The sequence below is a fragment of the Stigmatopora argus genome, chromosome 6 (genome assembly GCF_051989625.1).
Source record: "Stigmatopora argus isolate UIUO_Sarg chromosome 6, RoL_Sarg_1.0, whole genome shotgun sequence".
NCBI lineage: Eukaryota > Metazoa > Chordata > Actinopteri > Syngnathiformes > Syngnathidae > Stigmatopora > Stigmatopora argus.
In genome coordinates, this window is record NC_135392.1 from 5,262,624 (window position 1) to 5,288,773 (window position 26,150).

General features: G+C 39.4%; 1 protein-coding gene across 1 annotated transcript; it reads left to right on the forward strand.

Moving 5' to 3' along the window:
• Nucleotides 1-25,266, forward strand: crocc (ciliary rootlet coiled-coil, rootletin). The gene is made up of 37 exons (XM_077603588.1): nucleotides 1-180; nucleotides 385-511; nucleotides 593-738; nucleotides 1,850-2,041; nucleotides 2,118-2,201; nucleotides 3,120-3,211; nucleotides 3,301-3,466; nucleotides 3,541-3,647; nucleotides 4,699-4,926; nucleotides 5,022-5,112; nucleotides 6,470-6,556; nucleotides 6,636-6,842; nucleotides 7,427-7,626; nucleotides 7,842-8,024; nucleotides 8,314-8,458; nucleotides 8,534-8,680; nucleotides 9,464-9,694; nucleotides 9,778-9,971; nucleotides 10,051-10,178; nucleotides 11,131-11,300; nucleotides 11,367-11,546; nucleotides 12,130-12,264; nucleotides 12,529-12,672; nucleotides 13,391-13,629; nucleotides 13,713-13,872; nucleotides 14,739-14,906; nucleotides 16,024-16,447; nucleotides 17,810-17,973; nucleotides 18,204-18,324; nucleotides 18,409-18,572; nucleotides 19,372-19,587; nucleotides 20,751-20,975; nucleotides 21,199-21,348; nucleotides 22,273-22,473; nucleotides 22,536-22,667; nucleotides 23,970-24,143; nucleotides 24,249-25,266. Exons 1-37 carry the CDS (start codon nucleotides 112-114, stop codon nucleotides 24,333-24,335), a joined length of 6,078 nt encoding a protein of 2,025 aa, XP_077459714.1. The 5' UTR covers nucleotides 1-111; the 3' UTR covers nucleotides 24,336-25,266.
• Nucleotides 25,267-26,150: the final 884 nt, after the last annotated feature.

Sequence of the window (26,150 nt, forward strand, 5' to 3'; positions counted from 1 at the left end):
GAGGACGCACACTCCAGTGCCGGCCTCTGACACGATTGGCTCTTTATTTGACCCTGCCTTCAAATAGTCCTTTTATTTTATTTGAATTTCATTTTCGGAAATTCTTTTATCATGTCTGCCACCACGAGTGTTCCAGAAAACAAGTCCAACGACTCTAACAAACTGGAGTCTGTAATACAGGTGAGCACCACTTGGACCTTTCATATACGTATGTACACTTGCTTGAGATGTGTATGATTGCATATTTTCTGTTTGATTGCAACCCCAAATTCCACTGCCATCATCACTTTTGTGTTGTCATTGTGTTGCCCTGAGCTGCATTGCACAATGTTTCTGCGATGATTGGCTCTCCAGCTCAGTTTCATGTCTTGAATGTCTCTTCAGAGGCTGGAGGAGAGTGTTTTATCCGAGGAGAAGAGACTAACGGTCCGAGGCCCCTCGCCGGACGCTCCCCCCACATGTCTCCCGGCAAGAGTTCGTGAGATCGTCACCAAAAACCTTGACGAAAACTGTGAGTGCTGAGTGGTCTCTGTCCAAAGGTTATAGGCATTGATTTGCTTTTAATGTGTATTATTATCTCTGTCTGTTTCAGCCACAGAGGCCATGTCCTCAGTCATGTCCCTCCAGGAGGAGAACCGAGTCCTTCAGGGAGAGCTGGGAAAGCTGGAGGACCTTTTGGCTCACAGCAGAGCAGATCGCGATGAACTGGCAATCAAGTACGGCGCTATCAGCGAGAGGGTAAGGTGCTCAAAGATTGTCTTTGCGTGGCTCACAATGTGAGAATAACATTCTCCTCGGGATCATTGTTCACTATTTTTGGAGCATTCTTTGTCTGAGATTTACTGGTTGCCCAGGTGATGGGTCCTGGAATGAACTGAAGTGCACTGTTGCCATGGCACCTGTTGCCAGGGGGGACTGTAAACAGGGGATTCAAGTCCTTTCGATGAGGGTCTCAGTGGGAAGGCCACATTTTGAGCTAAACATCACAAAAGGCACATTGCAATAAACGCTATTAAAATGCATGCACATACATGGGCTATGATATTAGGTACACTTCTATTGTCATTATGATTGTATTTGAAGTATAAATTCAACAATGTGATTTTTAATATGGGCCGCACTAAGAATTTAATTGGACTGTATTGCATTAGATTGGGGGCAATTTCTTATGTTTTGTTGCTTTAGGGGCACAAATGATACCAATGACATGTTTGTGTCCTCATATTCCTCATTTATTATTCTGCCGCATCTTAAATCAGTATGTTATTGAAATATTATTGTCGTTAACCATTAAAAAAATCACTGGAAAAAACTATAAATCTAGGAAAGCATCCACAAAATTTGAAAGAGCATTAAGAAAGATAACTCTAATTTGGTATGAGTATGTACCTGAATAGGTGTTTGTCTCCTTGTCCCCTGCGATTGGCTGGCCACCAATTCCGGGTGTCCCTTGCCTGGTGCTCATAGTTAGCTGGGATAGGATCCAGCACCCCCTGCACCCCTTGTGAGGATCAACAGTTCGGAAAATGAATGAATGTATGAATGAATCAAGATAGATCTTGTCCTAGTCGTTTTGATCATACAAGAAACATAATTATAAATGTTAGGCATCCATATTTATAATTGTTAATTCATATTTTCAAACATTATTCCTTGAGAGCCATACTCAGAAATTAAAAGTAAAAATACATGAAAATGTGTCCATTTATTAATCATTTCACCACCTCTGGTCTAGGTAATATACAGTAGCTTGTCTATTAAGTGTTATTGAATCATTGTCAAGGTGTACCTAATCCTGTAAGTATTAAATAAGTGTACGTATTTCTTATTTTTTGCTCACTGCATGCAGCTGGAGCAGACATTACGTTTTGATTCAGGGGACGGCGACCGTGACTCCCCAGAGTCTCGCACCCTGGCTCAGCAGAATGTGGATCTGCGTAGGCGACTAGATGAAGAGCAGGCATCTTACAAGAGAAAGCTTACTGCATATCAAGAAGGGCAGCAAAGGCAGGCGCAGCTTGTGCAGAAGTTGCAAGCCAAGGTATCTCGTATTCACCTCCACGTTCTTCTCAGATGTAGTTGTGAAGTTGTCCCTGATGAATGAGCTGGGATTGTAGGTGCTTCAGTACAAAAAAAGGTGTGGTGATCTGGAGCAGATGTTGCAGCAGAAGTCGTCGGAGTTTGAGAAGCCTCGAATGAGTGTAAGTCGCTATTCTGTTTTATTCATCATGCGGACAACCAAAAATCCATCATTCATTGCAGAAATTGACATCTGAGTAAATACAGTAATACCTCGTCTTTCACGGTTAATAGATTCCAAGACCTCCCGCAATAGGTGAATAACCACGATGTAGGGTTTTTATGGTCTCTATTTAATATGATTTGGTCTTTTAAAACCCTCGATGTGCTATTATTTAACTCCCATAGGTAGATGCTGCAGTGAAATACTCTGAATTTGAAATTATATTCTTCTATTATGGCATCAAGCATCAAATCGGCAATAAAGTTGTCAAAGGGCTGGTTTAATACTGAAAATCGGCGCTGGCATTGCATTCTCTCATCATATCAAACATCTGATAAAATATATATGCATATTTATCTATAAAATTCAGTTTTTGATTAAGTCTGATGAAACGATTGGCAAGCTTTGTCAGTAGCACAATCCATGGTTTGACTTCAATTTGTTCTTCTGTAGTGGCACCAAAGGTCCTCTTACATGGAAAAGCTGATATTCTCATGAATTGAGCTAGTTATTAGATTAGATTCGAATTTTATTTCAACCCGTATTCGGGAAATTTCTTGGTTGCATTAGCAAGGTAGACACAAGACACATAAGACATTGTAGACCTAGCTAAAAAAACTGGAGCCACACAGGAAGTCCACAAGGTGGGGACCTTCTGCAGACTGAGACTGAGGTTACCGCACAGTCATGTGGATTGACATTAAATCAAAATAAGACTCAATAAAAAATATGTACTGTTTTTGTCGAGGAGAGAGAACCTTGAAACACTGGAACTTGATCACTCACTAAACTATACTCAATGACACTTTTCATAGCGATTATTAAAATAAATCTGCTCTATTATTACCCTGGTTATACAGTATTTTTTTCCAATTAGGAATCCAGTGATACATCAAATGGTCGTTGTTCAGACGAAGCGAGTAGCAACCTGGAGGATGCTTTAATTCGTCTGGAAGAAGAACAACAACGGTCTGAGTACACTGGAAATTTACCATTGGCATTGGCCTCTTTGCATTTTGTATTTTCTCTATACGTGTTGCTTCTTGTTCTATTTTCAGGAGCAGCAGTCTGTCTGCGGTGAACGCCATGCTGCGGGAGCAGCTAGGACAAGCCGGATTGGCCAACGAGGCTCTCAGCCAGGACATCCGCAGACTCACTGTCGATTGGACAAAAGCCAGAGAAGAACTGGAACAAAAGGAGACGGACTGGAGGAGAGAGGAAGAGGTGCTATAAAGATGTGTGTTTTTATTTTGCAATAAGCAAAACATTTTTTTTTACATCTCTGATTCTTCTCTCAGTCGTTCCATAGTTACTTCAGCAGTGAACACAGTCGTCTGCTTAGTCTGTGGCGCCAAGTAGTTGGTTTTCGGAGGCATATGTGTGAGCTTAAGGCTTCCACTGAAAGGTACGTACATGGCCATTTCATGACATGAAAACAGTACACCCTTCTATCATCAATTTAAACCAGCGAAACACAAACATATGATGCTTAACTAAATCAAACAGTTAACTCATTGGCTGCCATTGTTGGTAACAGATGACCAATCCAATTGAATTAAGAGGGCCGACAGTGGATTATTATGTTTTAGTACCGATGACAATGTTAGAAAGGAAGGGGGTGACGATCAAGTAAATACAAATAGATTTAATTAGATAACTATTTATCCCGTATTCAGGAAATTAGCTACTGCTAGTACCACTGTGAGAGAATCAGCCACTAACAAAGTCAATCATGTACTAATTCTGAATGATAATTTTCAGTTTTAATTGTTTTTGCCATCAAATAGTAATTGAAAACCTACTCAATGGTGGCAGGGTTCCCTCGTGTGGAAGAGCACATGTGTCAAAGTGGCGGCCCGGGGGCCAAATCTGGCCCGCCGCATCATTTTGTGCGGCCCGGGAAAGTAAATGATGAGTGCCGACTTTCTGTTTTAGGATCAAATTAAAATGAAGAGTATAGATGTATATTACATTTCCTGATTTTCCCCCTTTTAAATCAATAATTGTAATTTTGTAATCATTTTTTTCTGTTTTTAGTTCAAAAATCATTTAGTAAAATCTAAAAATATATAAAAAAAGCTAAAATAAACATTGTTTTAGATCTATAAAAAACTGAATATTCAGGGCTTTTAATCCAGTTCTTTTAATCCATTTATAAAAAAAAAAATCGAAATATTATATCTAAAATCTGATGGGTTAGGCTCCAGCAACCCCCGCAACACTTTTCAGGATGCGTGGTATGGAAGATGACTGAATAAATTGTGGCTTATTGTTATCATTTTATACAGTAGTACCTCTACTTATGAAATGAATTGGTTCCAGAACTTTTTTCGTAAGTAGAGGTGTAATTTATATGTAAATTCTCTCATTCGTTCCACGGTCCTCACCCTCGCATATTATTTATTGTGGTGAATAGGACTTTCACCCTATTCTGTCCTTCCCTCTCCACCCCACAGAGACTTGTCAAACATGCGTAATGATCTGGCTCAGGCGTCACACTCAGCTCAGGTGTCCTGCGCCAGTCTATCTTCCACACTTCACACCAGGGAGGGTGGCGCTGCGCTAGCCCTGGACCGCGAGAAGGCACTCAGGGTTCAAATGGAGCAGCAATTGAGGGAACGCGTGACCGAAATGATGAACCTTCAGGCCAGGACGGATGGAGAGAGGAGCGAACTTAACCTCAGGTAGAAGTTGCTCTCTAGGGTCATGAATCGTGACCTAGCTGTTACTGATTTAGATAGGTTGACGGACCCATATTTTTGTGTTTCCCAAATAACAGGTTGTCAGAATCGGTGCGTGAGGGGGAAAGATTGAAGGGCAAAATTGAGGAGAAAGAGAGAGAAGTTGTACTTCTTTCAAGGAGACTTGAGGTGAGAAGGCAATGATTACAGTTATTTTTACATAAAGTACTGCTTTACTATATCTTGAGAAAAAAATGAAACATTTATAAATGTACTGTGTATATCGGTATAATCTTTCAATTGGAGGTCCGATGTATTTTAACAAAGGAAACAGCCCCAGCCCAGACTTTATTAGTTTTATTCCAAAGATATTCTAAATTAATTGCTTCATTGCTGCCTGTGTGGTTATAAAACAAATATACCAATTTCAAGCATCTGTTGAGGATTAGATCTGTTTAAATTAAGATGCATTTCTAAAATAATTATTATTAATTCAAAATAATGAAGGTGTGTGTATTGTATTTATGGATGAACAGTATATTATAACCAGTTTGTAGTCGTTGGCTAGATATAATTGGTGACAAGCCTTCCCCCTCCTTAATACAATGTCTTTACCATTGCAACTCATAATTCCCATATTCTTGTTGCATACATCCATGTCATGACAATCAAACCATTACTGTAATACCTCAAATTCCTTATTGTTTAATCCACATGTGTCAAAGTGGCGGCCCGGGGGCCAAATCTGGCCCGCCACATCATTTTGTGTGGCTCGGGAAAGTAAATCATGCGTGCCGACTTTTTGTTTTAGGATCAAATTAAAATGAAGAGTATAGATGTATATTAAATTTCCTGATTTTCCCCCTTTTAAATCAATAATTGTAATTTTTTAATCCATTTTTTCTGTGTTTTTTAGTTCAAAAATCATTTTATAAAATCTAAAAATATATTTAAAAAAAGCTAAAATAAACATTGTTTTAGATCTATAAAAAACTGAATATTCAGGGCTTTTAATCCAGTTTTTTTAATCAATTTCTTTTAATCCATTTCTAAAAAAAAATCAAAATATTATTTCTAAAATGGTCCGGCCCACATGAAATCGAGTTGACGTTAACACGGCCCGCGAACCAACCCGCGTCTGACACCCTTGGTTTAATCCAGAGGTAGGGAACCTATGGCTCGGGAGCCACATGTGGCTCTTTTGATGGGTGCGTATGGCTCTCCGCTAAACTGTGAGCTAAAATCTGGACACTACGTCTAGAGTCGCTTTAATCTTCAATTTTTTTTAATTAAACCTTTCTGCATGCATGCATCCCATTCATTAGCAACAGGGTAACAATTTTGTCAAAAGAATTCCGAGACTTTTTCTACTTTGAAAGCGATGAAATGACTAAAAATGCACGTGTTTTCATGTATTTTTACTTTTAGTAAATTCTGAGAATGGCTCTCACTGAATAACAATTGAAAATATGAATTGTTTATGGCTCTCTCTGTCAAAAAGGTTCCCGACCCCTGGTTTAATCTATGGGTTATTTTGTCTCTATAGGAGCAGAGCAGCAATGATGACAGTGACATGCAGCTGATGAGAGCCCACACGGAAACACTACTAGACACGCTGCGGGACATTGCTCAGGTGAATCTGCTACACATACGGCCATGTTGTTACACCACCGGAACGGAAACTCATCGTGCTCGTGAATTGTTTCCCATAGACGGTGTTGACAGACGTCGACTCGTCTTCGGAGGCAGACCAGGACAACTCTGCCGCTCCTCTGCTGGCCTTTATCCACGGTTCTTCACCCGGTGCTCCTCCTCGCATGTCGTCCTCCCCCTCAAGGCTTACGTCGCCGTCTGCTATCTCGGAGGCAACCCTGTCGGCGCTACGCTCGGCGGTCACGCACAAAACGCTCCAGCTGCAGGTGACATGGCAATTAACCCAATGGTTGAGACAAAGCAACCATTTTTTGCACACAGGACCTCCAACTAAGTGTAGTCTACTGATTTTACTGAATGCTATACAGTGGTACCTCGACATTCGAGTGCCTCGACATATGAGCAGTTTGAGATACGAGTAAAATTTTGAGCAAATATTTATCTTGAGATACGAGACAAATTTTGATATACATTTTACATTTTTTTCAGTGTTTTTTCCCTTTAGTCAGTGCAGTATGGCAGAGCCTGCTCGCTAATACGAGAGGAGTACCACTGTACTTTAATATGGTTAAAGATATTTCTCTCTCAGGAGTCAAGTCAAGAAAAAGGAGTCGTTTATCAGTTGTCATGACATTTTTTTTAAATTACAGCTTCATTTAATTGGGTATCAGTACACAATGTTGAGGCTGGACATGTCAATGAAATGGAATATTGCAAGGAAGGTCATCTATACAGCGATGATTATGATGTATAATGTTTGTGATTAGCGTATGTATAGCTTGAACAGATGAATTATTATTCATGATTGTAAAATGTCATTATTTCTACAATATCACTGTTTGGTTGTTAGGACGTTCGAGGCCGTCTGCTGTCCGCCCAGTCTAGCATTCTGCAGTCACGAAAGCAGCTAGTTGAAGCCGATTCAGCCAGAAGAGAAGCAGATCAGCGACATCAAACGCTGCAGCGAGAGCGCGACGCTGCTCAGCGGGAAAAAGAAACCCTGCAACGAGAAAAGGACCGCCTCAAACAGGAGAGAGACACTCTGGCCAGGTTCACACATTTGTCATCAACTTGTATATTCCTCTTCTGAATTAGGCCATTTTTCTAATGCATGATTCAGAATACATGATCAACCCAATTAGGGGGAGTCGGTATATATCTGTAAACTATTTTCTTAAGAGGTTCAAAACGTATTTATTTTCCTCTATATTTTGTATAGTATCATTACAGTTACAGTACCCATTTTTTCTTTTTAAATCCATCAGTGAGAAATTGAGTTTGGAAAAGAGCGTGAAGGTGGAGCAGAGCAATAATCAGACTCTGCAGATGGACTGCGAGAAACTGGAGCTGGTTCTGACCTCCACGCAACGTGAGAAAGACCACCAGAGGGAGGAAAAAGAAGCTGCCTTCCAGGAGAGGGACCGGGCCAAGGCTGAAGTTTATAGGATGTAAGTACGCTAATGGAAAGGTTAGGCAAAGTTGCCTATGCACACACTAATCCACAAAGTTCCCCCCCAACTAGCACATACCTGCTCGCAGGAAGTCATTCGGGAGAATTAATTTTGATCCTCTTTGGCTTGCATGACAATGCTAGCCTACTCATCTTATTGTAATGTAATATGGCTGGATGTAATTCACTGATTGAGCAGTTAAGAATGACCCACTGCTCCTGGTAGTCTTAAATCATTCATTGTCATGGCAGTTTATTCAATGACATGTTTCCGTGCTGACTTTTAGTCAAAAGCAGTGGGACCAAAGTGAAAGCCGAGCATCTGCGCAGCGTGGTCAGCTTTCTGCAGTGAAGGAAACTCACCAGCAAGCGGAAGTAGAGAGGCAGTTGTTGGAGAAGGAGCGATCTCAACTCTCTGAAGCACTCACTCGGGTAACGATTGCATTAATTAGATATTTAGTTGCATGTAGCGACTGTAATGGTGATGGCATTGTTTTCAACTTTTAGGCCGAGAGCAGCAATGCAGAACTTTCTTTACTGATTAATAAGCTGCAGTCTGAGGATGCGGCACTCAGGGACTCTTTGGCCAAAATGGGTAGCATGAATGAGGCGTTGTCCCAAGATAAAATCGACCTCAACACCTACATCTTTCAGGTAGATTATTTCTTTGTATAGATTCTATATTTTTTTGTGTCTGTTTTAGTCAAAAGATGCAGCTGTCCAGAAAATTGTGCTAAGGAGAGAGGGAATGGTGACACAAAAACATAATAGCTTATTGGCCCGAATATAAGACGATGCTGATTATACGACACCCCCTTTTTTTCTAAGACTGAAGTTTCAAAAAATGCTTTTTGAACACCAAATTCAATTTTTATACAGAAAATAATTACAGTACATCTGAAACAAATGATTGTAGCAATATATTCGAAAGAATGGAGTTATTTTGCCTCAAATAATGCAAAATCTAATATCTGAACATTTAAATCTGTAAAGTAAAGTGCAATCAAATTTGTAAATAAATGGCGTCTGGTTTTTAAAATGTAAATTAATCAATCTACCGTGATAAAACAACAAATTTGCAATAACTGCATTAAAAGTGTTCAGCATCCGCTTTAAAAATATCTATCGCCACTTAGCGTTCTGAATGGGTTTATGTCTAGAACCCGAATTTAAGACAACTGACACTATTTCAATCTTATTTCGATGCAAAAGACACCGTCTTATATTCGGGCCAATACGGTACAATGTACAGTGTACGCTACCTACAAGTAGCATTGAAAGATTATTGCAAATTTCTTAACCGAGGGGACGCCATGTGGGAAAGTGATACGCCTATAATAGGACAGTAAAATGTAGAATGGGAAAGATTTGGGTAAAAGAGGAGGGTGAGTGCTGAGTGCAGGATAAGTTTGTGATGATGGTGAACTCTTTGAATAGTTGGAGGACGAGAAGTCTTTGCTGCAAACTCGAAAACGTGAGGCCGAGCAGGAGAAACTGACCATCAGAGATGAATTGGTCCGCTTGGAGCAGGACCGAATGGAGCTGGACTCCACCCGCATCACTCTTCGCCAGTCGCTACAGGACACTGAGCTGACACGTGTGGGGATGGAGGCGGAGCTCCACAGTCTCAGGGCCGAGAGACTTAAGCTGCAGGAGAAAGTCACACAGGTAAACATTGCGCGCCGCCTGTCGTACTGATGCGGAGGCTCACTTGGAAAAGTGCACCTCATTGGTTCGGTTGTCTTTCTCAGCTCTGCACTGAGGTAACCTCTTTGGGTTCTGAGCTAAGCCTCACCAGAGGAGAAGGCCAGCGGAACGAAGCAGCCTTGGAAGAGGCCGGACGCAGTCGCGCAGAACTGGCCAGAGACAAAGCAGCTCTCCTGGTCCAGCTGACGGCATCTGAGAGAGAAAACGGCGCCCTGTCGGAAGAATTGTCTGCTTACAGGCGTGTTTTCACTGTCAAGTCATCATTTTCACACCACCACAAAAGTCACCTTGTAACTTGTGTCTTTTGACAACTGCAGGTCTGAACGAGAGTCTCTGGATACCACCCTGTTTGAGGTACAGCATCAGTTCGCTCAGGTGGAGTCCCGCAAGGATCAACTCGTAGCAGAAAACCAAAACCTTCGAGTGCGCTCGGACACAGCATCAGGTGAATAATGGAGGTGAAATTAAATACAGTGGTACCTCGACATACGAGTGCCATGACATACGAGCAATTTGAGATACGAGTAAAATTTCGGGGAAATATTTATCTTGAGATATGAGACAAATTTTGATATACGAACAGACAGCGGACGCGAGATGCTGCTCAAAAGAACATCATGGCCACTGTCTCTCTCCCCGCAACTCCCTCGTGTAATGTCTCTACGAGCACTGAGCGGAGTGTTGCATTTTTTTCAGTGTTTTTTTTCTCATTAGTCAGTGCGAGTGGCGTATATACTACTTCTCGTTGGCATGTGGTCGTGCGTTATCCTATTGTGAGGACATTTGTGTGCATCATTTTTGCAATATTTTGAAGGGAATACAAAAGCAAACAACCCTTGATAGGTTGCATCTGAAAATCAGATTGGAGGCGGGGCAAATAGAGCCAACCTGGCCGGGAGAAGAAAGGTATCAAAATTTAAAACAAAATTAGAATTCAGTTTAGTGTAAGGTTAGATTAAACTTATTTTGAGTGTGTCTGCATCGTAATCCAAGTTAAATAAAAATTGGTTTATGTAATATTACTAGCACGTTGCCGTGCAAAAATACCCAGGGAACCCCCCCCCGTCCGTCCCTCACCCCTCCCCAAAATCCGTCTTATTTTTGTACTATTAACCACATTTTAGTACTATTAAAGCACTAGTTATTTGTTACTTCGTTAATATATGGCGAATGAGAACATATAAAAATGATTTTCCAATCCAATATCCTGTTTTGGGTGTTTATTCAGAGGGTTGGAACAAATTAATTTGTTTTTAGTTCATGTCTATGTGAAACGTTCATTTGAGTTACGAGTAAATCGACATACGATCTTAGTCCTGGAACGAATTAAGCTCGTATCTCAAGGTGCCACTGTACTGTTTTTGTTTTGGTCTTTACCGCCGTTCCTTCCTTTCCAGCTGAGCTACGGCGTGCTCGATCTGAGGCGGAAAGCGTGCTGGCCCAGGCTGAAAAGGAGAAACACACTTTGACTCAGCTTCTAAATACAGCACATCTGGAGGCCCAGCAAGCTTTGCGTAAGGCCACCTGTGAACATAAGGAGGAAGTCGAGAAGCTTGTCACTGAAAAGGTGAGGCCATTAGCATTTTGCTTGGAATTGGTAATGCCATAAATCAGTAGTAATATTGTATTTCAGGAATCCTTGAGGCAGAGCTTGACATCGGCTCATGACGACAGTCTAAGAAAGCTGAAAGAAGAGTTGGAGGAAGCACATAACAAAGTGCAGAGAGAAAAGGAGGAGCTACAGCAGGATCTCAGGACTATTCTGCACGATCGAGATCAGAGTCTACTGCAAGCCGAAACTGAGAAACAACAGGTTAGGCTCACACGTGGATTCAAAATGTCCTTTTTTTCCCCTCCAAATAGAAGTAAACTTACTATTCCAACAAATTTACCTCTAAAAAACTACAATGGTGTTTGATAGGGTTTATGTCAGGACACGGTGTTTCCTTTCAAATAATTATACATACCATTGAATGGTGTGTTCTGTATTGAACCAAATTTCAGGGGTATTTGTATAAAAGATTATATAATATCTGTTTAATGCTAACGCACTAAAAAAGAACAGTGACACAACTGAAGCATCAATTTCGCAATAGTCGTGAACTGATGGCTATGTGTGTTTGTAATTTGTAAATAAAGAAAAACTATACAGGTACATGTTTTGTATCCTTAGTGAAAAACAAATAATTTGACCAAGTTTACAAACCTTTTTTTTCTATACTGTATATACTAACCATATTTTCCCAGGTAACCATTGTGTGCAAACCTTAAAGGGAAAGACACCATCAATAGTTTTGATTATCAAATTGGAAACAAAATGCAGAATTTCATGTTTCTGATATGCAATCTGGATTGAAATGTCAAGTCAAGGCACCATCGAATTTGCATTTTTCCAGGCTCTGTCATTGAAGGAGGCTGAGAAAGCGGCATTGTGTGACAGAATGTCCAGTTTACAGGCCGAGCTGTCGGCTTTGGCCGTCGAGGCCGAACGCAAGGCCCGAGCAGCGGCTCTTTGTAAAGAGCAAGAACAGGTACCTCAATTTTTTTTTTTACTCTTCGCCATTCTCCGCATGAGAGTACGCCAAACTCCCATGTGGCACATTAAAACTGTTTCAGCCTTTAAAAACAATCATTTAATCATCCATGTCTAAGCAGCTGAACGGGACAGGTTGAAAAAATCTTTTTCTGTCTGATTATACCGCTTTGCTTGTATTTATATCATCTGCAAAGTACGACAATAGCAAATCACGTTGAAGTCATGTTAAATATCCACATTATTTATTTTTTTCATATAGGCTAAAGTCGGTGCTTTAACCGGCGAGCTGCAGGAGCTTCGGTCGCAACTCGAGGACGCATCCAGTTCTCACGAAAGGGACCTTCAAACTCTACGAGGAAGTCTCGATGACTCTCAGTCACGTTCCGATGGTGCCGTCAAAGAGGTACATTAGATTAGCATGTCGGCTAGTTGTAGCGCAAGGGTGTCAAACTCGGGTTGATTCATGGGCTGCATCAATGTCAACTCCATTTCATGTGGGCTGGACCATTTTACATCTAATATTTAGAATTTTTATTTATTTTTTAAATCGGATTAAAAGAACTGGATCAAAAGCCCTAAATAGTCCGTTTTTTATGGATCTAAAACAATGTTTTTTTGAGCTTTTTTTCCAAGTAAGGGAACATTTCTTTTGATCATGTTTTTCATTTCAAAAAGATTTTTTTTAATGTTCAATATTACAGTAGAAAACAGAAAATATTTGTATATATTCATTTTTCGATTTTACTAAAGGCTTTTTGAATAAAAAACACAAGGAAAAAAAGGGATTTAAAAATTGCAATGATTGATTTAAAAAGGGGAAAATCAGGAAATATAATGTACATCTATAATCTTCATTTGAATTTGACCTTAAAACAGAAAGTCGGCACATATGATTTACTTTCCCGGGCCGCACAAAATGATGCGGCGGGCCAGATTTGGCCCCCGGGCTGCCACTTTGACACCTGTGTTGTAGAGAATTTAGCTTTAAATATGATCTGAGGTAACCAGGATGATAAAATGCCTTGTCGTAAACACCTGGAGATAAGATGGAGATTTATGCACCTACAAAATGTATTCTACCTTCCACCCTTTGAGTTTTAACCAGGCGGTTTTCCCTTCAGCTGGACAAGTGCAGAGCTTCTCTGGCCGTCAGTGAGGAGAGTCGAGACGAGCTGAGGCGAGAAATGCTCGAGGCAGAGCGTCGTCTCAACCAAGCGCAAGATGAGGCGGAAAACTACAGAAGGGAAGCCACCGAAATGCGACGCAGCCTGGGCGACATCTCGAAGGAGAGAGATACCTTCAGCCAGTCCAACTGCCAGCTGAGGGAAACTTTGCGAGGGGCCGAGACCGAGAGAATCAGGTGAGCGTTCCCGACGGCGGAAACGGAGGTACTCGTCGGGCGGGATGTTCTCGTCGGAGTGAACACGATTGTATGTCGATCAGTGTGAAGCGACAGTGCGAGGAGAAAGAGCAGAGACTGCTGGTGCTGCAGGAGAGTTTTTCATCCGCTCAAAAAGAGGTGACGGAGCTGCGGAGCTGTCTTCGGGAGGTCGAAAGGTCACGGCTGGAGGCGCGACGAGAACTTCAGGAGCTGCGTCGACAGGTCAGTTCTTTGGATTTGAAGTACAGCGGTACCTCTACTTACGAATGCTTCAATTGAAAAAAATCGGGTTACAAAACGCCTTGATGTGTAAATTGTTGTTCAAAAATACAATCATTTGTCCGAGTTAAGAATCCTCAAAAGATGCATAGCATATAAGTTGAGCGAGAGAGTAAGTGCGCCAGGAAGCGAGCAAGAGAGATAGAGGTTTGTGCTAGACCACTGGTGTCAAAGTGGCGGTCCGGGGGCCAAATCTGGCACGCTGCATCATTTTGTTTGGCCCGAGAAAGTAAATTAAGTGTGCCGGCTTTTTTGTTTTATGATCGAATTCAATTGAAAATTATAGATTTGAAGGACATTTTTTTCTGGTTTTGCCCATTTTTAATCAATAATTGCAATTTTTAAATCCAAAACAGTATTTTTTGTTTTGTTTTTAGTTAAAATACCATTTTTTAAAATCTGGTTTAGATCTATAACAAACTGAATATTCAGGGCTTTTTATCGAGTTCTTTTAATCCAATTTAAAAAAAATCTAAATATTATCATATCTAAAATGTTTCCTCTTTCCCCTTTTATTTTTCACTATAAATAGATTTTTAAAAATGCCATATTTACTCTTTCCTTTTTAAATAAAAACAAAACATTAAAACATATGATAGATTTAATATTGCCCTCTTTTCTGCAAAAAAAAATGTAAATACATTTTAAAAATCCACTACATTCCATTTCATGATGTAAATTCTCACAAAAGTGTTCTAAATAAATATAACCTGATGCATAAATTGTATCCATTGCACTAGTCCGATATAATGACAGTATTTCCCTTACGAAGGTGATTAAATAATATTTTTTATGTTTGTGGATTCTAGCTGAAGGTCCTGGATGGAGAGAAGGAGCAGAAAGGCCGGGAGGTTGCCGAGCTCCAGACCCGCTTATCGCTGGAGATGCAACGAGAGGAGGAGAGAGGGAAGGAGGCTTTCGTCCTCAAGCACAAGTTGACAGAAGTCGAAAGTGCTCGAGATTCCCTAAAGAAAGAGGTGAGGACATCCACTATGCATGATCAACACATGGACTTTACACCAGTGTTTCCCAACCTTTTTTTGACCTGCGCCACACTTTTTGCATTGAAAAAATCTCAAGGGACACCATCTGAAACATTTTTCATTTCAATCTATGTCGCACATATTAACAATAGACATTCTCATCCAAGTTTTATAAGCGGGAACAACATTTACTTCCAAAATGATTCCAAAATCAAAATTTTCACACTGACCTAACGCCACCAAAAGTTGATGTCTGGAGAACCTGAACATGAATGATGCAAAAATAAGTAATGTCATGTTTTTATTTGCATCATTTTCTGACTTTTCTCCAAATATGACTTAAATCTAATTTAAAAAAAATGTGTTCACATAGACTTTACATCGCCAAAAGTTGAAGTCTGATTCATATTAGAGAAAAATAAGCAACAAAATGTTTATCATGCTTTGATTTTAACCTTGTAATATAGTTCAATTTTAATCTTATTATATTCATATACATTTTTCTCTCTGAATATTATATTGCAAGACTTATTGCAATTTCCTGCGGCACACCTGACCATTGCTCAAGTAACATCACATTTATTTGAATATCATCATCATAATCAAATATTTCAAAGGCCCTCCAAGTTAAAAAAATAAAAAATACAATCTAGACAGTAAATAAACAATGTTATAGTAACAGTGTGAATGGTGTAATCACTACAAAAGCCTATGGACAAAAAAGCTTTAAAAAATGTATCCATATTTGACAAGTAGTACCCATACATTTCCGTTCATTCATTCATTTTTCTGAACCGCTGATCTCCAGGTACTGCAGTTTCTTCCCACATTTAAAAAAAAACATGTATGTTAGACTGGTTGAACTCTAAATATCAGGGTGTTCCCTGCCCGTAGTTGGCTGGGATAGGCTCTAGCACCCCCGTGACCCTTGTGACGATAAGTGGTAGGTACGGAAAATGAACGAATGAATCAATTCTAAAGGAAAACTCAGCTAAAAAAGGGAAAATGTCACATTTAACAGTGAAATGGAATTTTCAAAAATGTCTAATAATGTTCTGAGTATGGCAAAACTTGAGGATTTTAATGTTATTGAATTCTTTTGCGTTCTCAGCTGACCGTGTTTCAGAAGCGGCTGGCCGAGTCCGAGTCTGCCTGGCGCATATGCGAGAGAGAACTGAGCGCTCAGCTTCAGGAGGCCCGAAGTAATGAGAAGAAGCTACAGGAGCAAGCCAAAAACTCGTCGCTGCGCACGCAGGCGGCTCAGGATTCGGCCGGCGTGTTCAGCCTCCAACTGAGCGAGGCCCAGGGCCGCCTGGCCGCCACCGAGGCCGAGCTCACGCGGGCCGAGGCTTCCAGGAGAGACCTGGAGTTTCGCCTGAGCGGACTCCAGTCGGCGCTGACCAGGACCCTGGGCATTAGCGCTGGAGGAAGAGGGCTTCGAGGGAGGAGCCCCGGGGGCAGCTCTGCGTCCGCCAGTCCCGTGTCACGCCACCACAGCGTCTCTCCGCTACGCTCTTCTCTCTCTCCGCCGAAAGGTGCAGTCAATTGTCATTCTCTCAACTTTATTGCAGTGTTGTCAAAACAGATTTTTTCATAGCGACCTATACTAATGTGCAACTTATTTATATGTACCGTATTTTCACAACTATAAGGCGCACATAAAAGTCTTAAATTTTCTCCCAAATAGACAGGGTGCCTTATAATCCAGTGCGCCTTATAATCCAATGCGCTTTATATATGGACCAATACTAAAAATGTTATCATGATAAAATAAAATAAATCAGTCAATAGGGTACACCATCCTCTACAGCTCTCACAACTACAGCAAGCAGCCCCAGTAGAAAAAGTACTGCACAGTGACTGCTGGGGTATATACTTATTTTGTCAATACACCCATTATGACGGCGAACACACTAATTTGGTGCTCACCGTCATTTCGGTTGTATTTACAAAAGAAATCCTGCCGCTAGATGTTGGCGTCAACAGAGCATTCAAAGCCAGACTGCGAACTATATATATATATATATATATATATATATATGAATGAATATCGAGATATATATGGATGAATATCGAACCGCAACATGAGATTATGGCTACGTGAGGCGTATGTCAAGCGACCGGAAGGCTTTTTTCACGGCTCGCCGTCACTTTTGATTTGCGACCAAGTCACAAAAATGAAATGATGATGTGAGTACATTGTAAAATGGCTAATGAAAGTACAACCGAACTCAGTTTTGCTTCCGTTGACTTTTTAAAAACGTGTTTTTAGCGTGTGTCCGTATGTTTAAGATGGTGTATGTTTTGCCATGCCTGGCTGCGTCTATAAAAACGGTGCGTCCTTTGTGTGTTTAAAATACAGAAATAGCACTCGTTACTGACACTGCGGCTAAAAATATGATGCGCTGTATAGTCGTGAAAATACGGTAGCTATTTTTTTTCTCTCTGACCAACCGACAGCCTGTTATATTTTTTTAGGTTATAGTTATCTAAAAAAAAGCCTATTTAGCCTGTTCTCCATTTTACTATTGTTTCTTTAATGTAGGTTTGTTCTTGGTTTCTGATGAGATAAAAAAATGTGACTTATAGACGTGTTAAAACAAATATTGCATTTAGCAGGTTTTAGTATTTTTAGCTAGCAATGTCTCTCTCATCTCCAAAATAGACAGGGGGCCTTATAATCCAGTGCGATTTATATATGGACCAATACTAAAAATGGTCCAGAGTAATATGACCAGATTACCCGGAGAAAACCCATGCAGGCCCGAGGAGAACATGCAAACTCCACACAGATAAAAATGTATTTTTACGATATTGTAAATGATCTCAATCCCATTGCAAGTGAATTTACTCCACACCATTTTCAACAATTTTTGTATTGTGTGGAATTCTTACAGAATTTCACACGAGCACCCCCGACAATACGCTGGGTTGCCGAGCCATTTCTCCCGAGAGGGGTGGCACACCTCTCCCTCTACCCCAACCCGATCTGGACCCTGACACGCTTCGAAGTGGTCTGAAGGACTTTCTCCTGGAACTCCGTGAAGCGCAGAGAGAGCGGGTAAAGGAAATACATTAACCTTCTACATTGTATTGGACCCACTTATATTTGTATTGTATTGTTTATATTGTTTTAAAAACATATATCCTGCAAAATTCTTTTTGTACAAGTGACTTTTGAAAATAATGCTGTCTAAATTTTGGGAGGAAAAAGAGATTATTTTCGGCATCCCTATATATTTTTGCTATTTGCATTCGGTTGCCTCTTGTAAGACATGTTTTATTTTAAAGGATGACGCGGTGTGTCAGTTGGTGGCCACTCAGCGGGAAGTGGATGAGCTGAAAGGGAATCGAGACTTGGCTCAAAGTCGTTTGATTCAGCTACAAAAGAACTTGGAAGAATACCATGAAGGTGTGCGCCAAGTTGTCACGTGGACTGCTTTTCTTTTCTTTTCTTTTTCTACCACACAAGCATGTCTGTGTATTTGGTGTGTAGGGAAACGAGGCCTGGATGAGTGTCTGGCACAAGCACAACTTCAGCTTCATCAGCAGGAAGAGGCTGTCAGGAGAGGCGACAGGGAGAGGAGGACGCTCGTGGACAGGGTGAAGGAGCTGGAACGTGTGCTACAGGCCTGTGGCGTGGACAAGAAACACACACAGGTAGAAAAACGCAAGAGAAATAAACAACAACAGATGGGCTTTCACTGCTTGTGGCATAGCATGCCAGCTCTCCTTATGTTTGCTAACAGTGCCAAAATACAGAATACAGTCGTGCCTCTACTTACAAAATTAATTGGTTCCAGAACTTTTTTTTGTAACTTGAAAATTTCGTAAGTTGAGGTGTACTTTATATGTAAATTCTCTCATTCGTTCCATAGTACTCACACAACGACCAACCAAACCAGGGGTGTCAGACTTGGGTTGGTTCGCGGGCTGCTTTAACGTGATTTCACGTGGGGCGGACCATTTTAGATATAATATTTAGATATATTTTTTTTATAAATGGATTAAAAGAACTGGATTAAAAGCCCTGAATATTCAGTTTTTTATAGATCTAAACAATGCTTATTTTAGCCTTTTTTAGATATATTTAGATTTTACAAAATGATTTTTGAACTAAAAACAGAAAAAAATGATTAAAAATTTACAATTATTGATTTAAAAGGGGGGAAATCAGGAAATTTAATATACATCTATACTCTTCATTTTAATTTGATCCTAAAACAGAAAGTCGGCACTCATGATTTACTTTCCCGGGCCACACAAAATGATGCGGCGGACCAGATTTGGCCCCCGGGCCACCACTTTGACACCTGTGAACTAAACCCTTTAGAATTGGTCAGGGTGTCCCAATTTTGTATGAAAGATGTAAGGAAACACACAAAAATGAGAGAAAATTAAAAGGAAATTGTTATTTCAAATAAATGAAGCATATGCTTTCCTTCTTTTACGTCTTCAGGAGCAACTGGATAAGCAACGAGCCGGGGAGGCGCGTCTGGAGGCCGAGAGGAAGCGTCTCCGGGAGGCGCTCGAGGCGTCCGAAGCGCGGGCAACCCGGGTTGAAGTGGGACGACGGAGTCTGGAGGGGGAGCTGCAGAGGCTCCGACTGAGCCTTGGAGATCGCGAGGCCGAAAGCCAAGTCTCCCGTGATCGCCATGACATTCTGCTCAAACAGGTACAGTCAGATTCTTCTTTTCTAGTCCTTTCCATGAATTATGAAGGAAGCTACATTTGAATTCTTGTTGCTTCAAACAGCAGTGCCTCAAATGACAAATGTCTTATATTTTCTTCCTTAATTTCAGCATATGTAATATGACCAATTGAGCAACTACAATACCTATTCTAGGAATATAACATTAAATAGTATGAGTTGAGGGAAAAATGTTTTCATAAAAATTTCAACCACATACGTATTTGTTTTATATTCCAACCAGATTTGTGATATAATTCTGGGAGTATTTGTACCAAAACATCTCCTGAGATCCTTTTGAAATTGTGGAAAAAAAATGGACAGAAGATGATAAGATTATTTTCTTTAAATATGAATTGAATAAATGATGGATGCTAAGATCTTTTGAAAGGAAAATGTTTATAATGGGTTCTTTGGCTTTTATCCTGTATTCCATGATCTTAGATTAGATTAGATAACTTTATTCATCCCATATTGGGGAAATTTCATTGTCACAGTAGCAAGAGGGTGAGAATATAGACACAGTAAAAGACATTTTACACATAAATAAATAGGTAATAAATAAGTTAATAAAAAAATAATATATATGTAAACATGTAAACCAATAAATAATTAGTTTTTTAATTAATTAAATAAAATAAAGTAAAAAACTAAAATAAAAATAAAATAAAAATTAAATTAAATATAATTAAAAAATTAAAACTAAAATAAAATAAATATTAAATAAATTACATTAAAGAAATGTAATTCTCTTCAAATTTGATGGAGGATTTCAAATATCTTTCCAGGTTTGGAAAGCTTCTCTTTGGAAATGACGATAAGAACAGCTGGAAATGTCATTTTTCATTGTTCAACCCAAGTTTTAGACAAAATAAAACTCCTCAAAGTGAAAATGTATCCCACTGCAAAACCTCAATCGATACAGATCAATGTTTTGCTCTGTGTGTGGATTTTATTCATCAAAGGCTTGTATTGGCAACTTCAATTTTACACCTGTTCAGATGATTAAACGTCATTGTTAATTGATCGGCTTAGCATTTTTGACGGAGAAATATTGAGACTACAGCTCTTCACTGTTGCTAACGCTTTACAGAAATTCAACAAAAACGAGAAATGATTGACTATTTTTTTGTGGATGGATAACGTAGGTAGCGGAGGGCGAAGGCCAAATTTCCCTTCTCCAGAGAGAAATTGAGCGACTGAGTCAGGTTCTACTCAAAGCGGAGGAAAACGAAGCCGTGCTGCGGGAGAAGAATACCTCCCTCAACCAGAGCCTTCAGGAGTTGGCGACGGCTCACGGCAGCGCTCAGAGTCGCCTCACTGCTCTGCAGAAGGCTTTGAGTATGACCGAGCAAGAGAAGCAACACCTACAGGTGAGTGCCAGAAAAACAGCTTCTGGATGTCCTAATATATGAAGTATATTTAATAATGTATATGAAGTACAAAATGCAAATGATGGAGAATCCTTGGTAAACTCCTGTGGATTTTGGAGCATTTTATTTTTTTGTGGGGCCAAGAGTCAATGGGGATGACCGCCATTTTTTTTTAATAGGGAGCAAATAGGCCTTTAATGTGGTGTAACATTATTTTTTTTAGGAACGAATCGACGAATCCCGCTCATCGTTAAGCGAGGCTAGACGAAACATGGCCACCCTCAATGAACGCATGCACAGCCTGCAGGGTGAGCTGCATCAGAGTGAACTCCAACGAAAAGAACTTGAGGCCGAGTTCACAAAAAACCAGGAGGTAAAGATGGCCTTCAATGCCTACCGTATTTTCTGCACTATAAGCCACACCGGGGTATAAGGCGTGCCTTCAATGAGTGGCCTGTTTTAAAATTTGTTTCATATATAAGGCCCACCGGATCATAAGACTCTGTAGTAGTAGTAATGATGGTGGTGGTTGTGGTGGTGGTTGTAGTAGTGGTAGTGTTAGTGGTAGAGGGAGAGCGCGGCTATACATCCACTAGATGGAGATGTAGTAGTGGATTGTGTCATAAATCCACTAGATGAAGCTGTAGTAGTAATAGTAGTAGTAGTTCTGGCTAGGGGTTGTGTTATACATCCACTAGATTAGATTAGAAAACTTTATTTATCCCGTATTTGGGTCACAGTAGCAAGAGGGTGAGAATACAGACACAGGAAAATACATTTTAGACATAAATAAATAGGTCATAAATAAGTGAATAAATAAATAAGCGTGTTGCTGAAAAAAATATATAAATACACAATACATATATATAAATATATATATTTAAATAGACATACATATATATAAATATACAAATACATACATACAGATAAATGTACATGTATACATACAGTTGGTCTTAACATTCAGCCATTTCTTTTGTTAAAGATGTACTTGTAGTCATAGTAGTAATAGTTGTAATAGTTGGGAGTTGTTTTATACTATCAACTAGATGGAACCATGCTAAAGGGAATTTCATACATTGATTAATCAAAATTGCTCCATAAATAAGGCGGATTGGTGGATTTTGAGAAAATTGAAGTCTTGTAATTGCGCCTTATAGTGCAGAAATGACGGCACTTTCAACATCACATAAACTACATGCCGAAGAAATGTTGTTTTTGTGCCTTAACACATTTATGCCACAGCTCTGTAGCTTCTCAAATGTTTACTAGCAGTCACGTGTCGATTGTGCGGCAGAACCTGCGGCAGCGTTCGGCCACCCTCGCCGAGGCCCAGCGCGGCGCTCAAGCGGCTCAGACGGAGCGAGTCACAGTGGAGGAGCGTTTGCGGGCTCTTCAGAGGGCCGTGGCCATGCTGGAGACGGAAAAGAAGGATGCCGAGAGGCAGGCCGTCAGGCTGGAGAAGGATAAAAATGCTTTGAGGAATACGCTCGATAAGGTCTGGTCCCTTGACGGTCATCCCATCCGATACTCCCCGACACTGAATACATCTCTCTTCAGGTCGAGCGTCAGAAGCTTAAGAGCGAAGAGGGGAGCATGCGTCTTTCGGCCGAAAGAAACCGCTTGGATCGCTCTCTGAACACGGCCGAACAGGAGCTGCAGGAAGCCCATCAGCAGATCCTAATACTGCAGGTACATCAGTCTTTTTTTCATTTGCAAATGAAAAGTCAGCTGGATTAAATGTTTGCCTCTTATGCCCAAAGTATAGCTCAGAAAAAATACCACGAACAGTGTACAAAATGTAGGAGAAATATAGTAGACGTGTACTGTATTTAAAGTTTTTTTTCCTTATCGCAAAAGCCATCAAACAGTCAAGGTTGTCACATTACAATAAACAGCCAAAATGGCAAATCCATCCTTTGGCGGTTAACTTGCAGATAATTTTACTCCTATGCCTTATTTATGGCATTCCTATATATTCTTATTTATTTATCTATCTATGTATTTATTTATTTTTTAAATTTATCTATCTATTTAATTAGTTATTTTTTTAAATTTATCTATCTATTTATTTATTTTTTAAATGTATCTATCTATTTATTCATTTTTTAAATTTATCTATCTATTTATTTACTATTTATTTATGCTTTATTTATTTACTTATTTATTGATTTACTTATTTATTCATTTTCTAATTTATTCATGTACTTACTTATTTATTTAATTATTTGTTTACTTATTTATTTGTTTACTTATTTATTAATTAACGTATTTATGTATTAACTTATTTACTTATTTATTAACGTATTTATTAATTAACTTATTTACTTATTTGTTTACTTATTTATTTACTAACGTATTTATTTACCTATTTATTAACATTTATTTACTTATACATTTATTTACTTATTTATTTCTTTATTTATTAACTTGTTTATTTATTTATTTACTTACTAACTTATTTATTTATTAACTTGTTTATTTATTTACTAACTTATTTATTTATGTGTTTATTTATTTACTTACTAACTTATTTATTACCTATTTATTTATGTCTAAAATGTATTTCCTGTGTCTGTATTCTCACCCTCTTGCTACTGTGACAATGAAATTTCCCCAATACGGGATGAATAAAATTTTCGTATCTAATCTAATCCCAACCTATGGTGAGTTCAATGATGTAAACCTTTAGACATAGAGAAACATATTTTATACAATCCTCTTATTTCATTTAATTCATTTAACCTCCATGCATGACCATTTTGAAAAAAAAATAGTGGTCCTTGAGCAGAAGCGTTAATCCCGACATGTGTTTCACCACAGCCAGATAGAAATGGAACGATTTGGTTTTAATGCTTCCCAATGAATCTCCTGAGCCTTTATTAGGCATGAAGTCATCCGTCCTTTCCTTTTGTTTTCAAGACTCTAAAAGGCTTAACGATCATCCCACGCAGCGCTTTTGACGCCAGCCTTTGTCTTCTTTTCTCTGAGAAGACACAGCTGGCCGACACGGAACAATCCCACAGCCTGTGCGAGAGTTTGCTCCGACAGCGTGACGAGACCTCGCACGAGGCCGACAGGCTCAGGGCCAGCTTCCGGGATCTGGAGAAGACTTTGGAGTCCAGAGAACGCACTCACCGACACAGGGTCAAAGGTCTGGAAGAGCAGGTAGAAATGCCCAAGCCTTGTCAATGTGTTTGGAAGGTAACGCTGAATCGTGTCGATATGAAGTCACTGATGTTGTAGAATCTGACTCGTTTTCTTTGTGCGTAGGTGTCGACCCTGAAGGAACAGCTGCAACAGGAGATGAAACGACGGCAGCCTTCGCTTCCGTCCTCGTTTCTGTCGTCGACTAACTGAGAAAATGAGAAGCATCCGGGTCACCGTCAGGGAAAATCGCACACCGGTGACCGAAGGCAAATATGTGCACTCGTCAGCCGCTCGTCGAAAGAATGTTCGTATAAATACAAACATACATACGCAATTGTTAATTAAATATCTGGTAAATTGTCAATCAAAAGGGATCGTAATCAATGTTCCCTCTAAGATGCGTGCGTGCGCAATTGCGCACTACTCTAGTCTTTTCTGCGCACAGCAAATCATATGGAGCGCACAAAATAAAATCCCCAATTTTTTTTTTTTTTAGCTGTGAGGACAACGCGCAAACCACTCATCCGCCGGGCCGCCCATTCATAGATGTTAATCATTACATTTTATTATTACTAAATCCTTTATGTGTAGTAGACATGCACCTGCTTATGGCAGATGTGATACTGGTGTGTGCCCATAGCGAGCAATGATGATGTTGCTCACACCGGTACTCAGTGTGCTCAGGGAGGTTGTCTTTCTGCCCAGACAAACAAAAAAATTAGAGGGAACATTGATCGTAATTACTGTAGGCTTGAAAAGGCAAACTTGGTTCTCGTTAGGTTGTGGAATTATAAGCTATTTATCTTTCACATTCCCATGATCATATTAACAGATAAAGACTGCCAGAAAAGGTTCCACTCATTCAACTAATAACTATTTTTTTTACTAACCATAAAAGGTCATGTTGTGACTTTAAAGTATTATGTATATATATTTTTTAAATTGTATTGGCTTCCCAAATGTTTGCAGGTCAAACCCCAATGTGGTTTTATCTAAAGTTCAACTACAATTTCTTTATCCTATATTAAATTTGTAGAATGTCAACAGGCTATTTGTACTTAAACCATTGAATCAATAACATAAAATATCCAAACGATGAAGCGGATATTTTTAAGTTTAGTAAACCGTGTTACATGACTAACACTGGCACATTGTAGAGTTTGTTTATCAAAAGAATAAACACACATGTTTAACCTAAATAAAGGATCCGGTCACGTCCTTGAAAAGCTGTTTAAAAACAACATCTTTTATTCTTTAAATTGTGACAGTTTTGACAAAGCAGCAGCATTCTTTCTCTAAGCATTTTTTGGCAAGATTGCTGCTCCAAAAGCTGAGGTCATCTTTTTGGCTGGTGTCAGCGACTGCTTTGACTGAGGGATGCTTTTTCTTTTTCTTTTCTTTTAAAGTACAGTATAAGAAAGCAACAGATACAAAGCATGCTATTAATACAGTACAGTACGCAAAACAAACGGCGAGGTCTCGGCAGCTAGTTGCACCTCGAAAACAGCACCAGTGTGATGAGTTTATAGCACCAGTGATTTATACAATCATCAGGCTTTTTTGGAGTATACTGATCCATACACGCAGGCTCATACATGGGAGGGAGAAAGGCAAATAAACGTTGCCGTGTGACAAATAGAAAAGGTGACGTGAAAGCAGTGATTCCCAACAACTACATTTTCAAATTCACTTCATTCCTCATTCAAAAGATGAGGCCATGTAATACAAATTAAGTACCTTTTGTTCATCTACCTACAGAATACTAATGACATATTGTGAAATACTCTTTGAATCTACTATATATATATATATATGTATATACGTATATATGTATGTATATATATGTGTATATATATGTATACACATATATACATATATACATACATATATGTATATACATATATACGTATATATACATGCATATATACATATACGCATATATATATGTATACATATATGTGTGTGTATATATATACACTTCTATATACGTATATATGTATATATATGTATGTGTGTATATATATA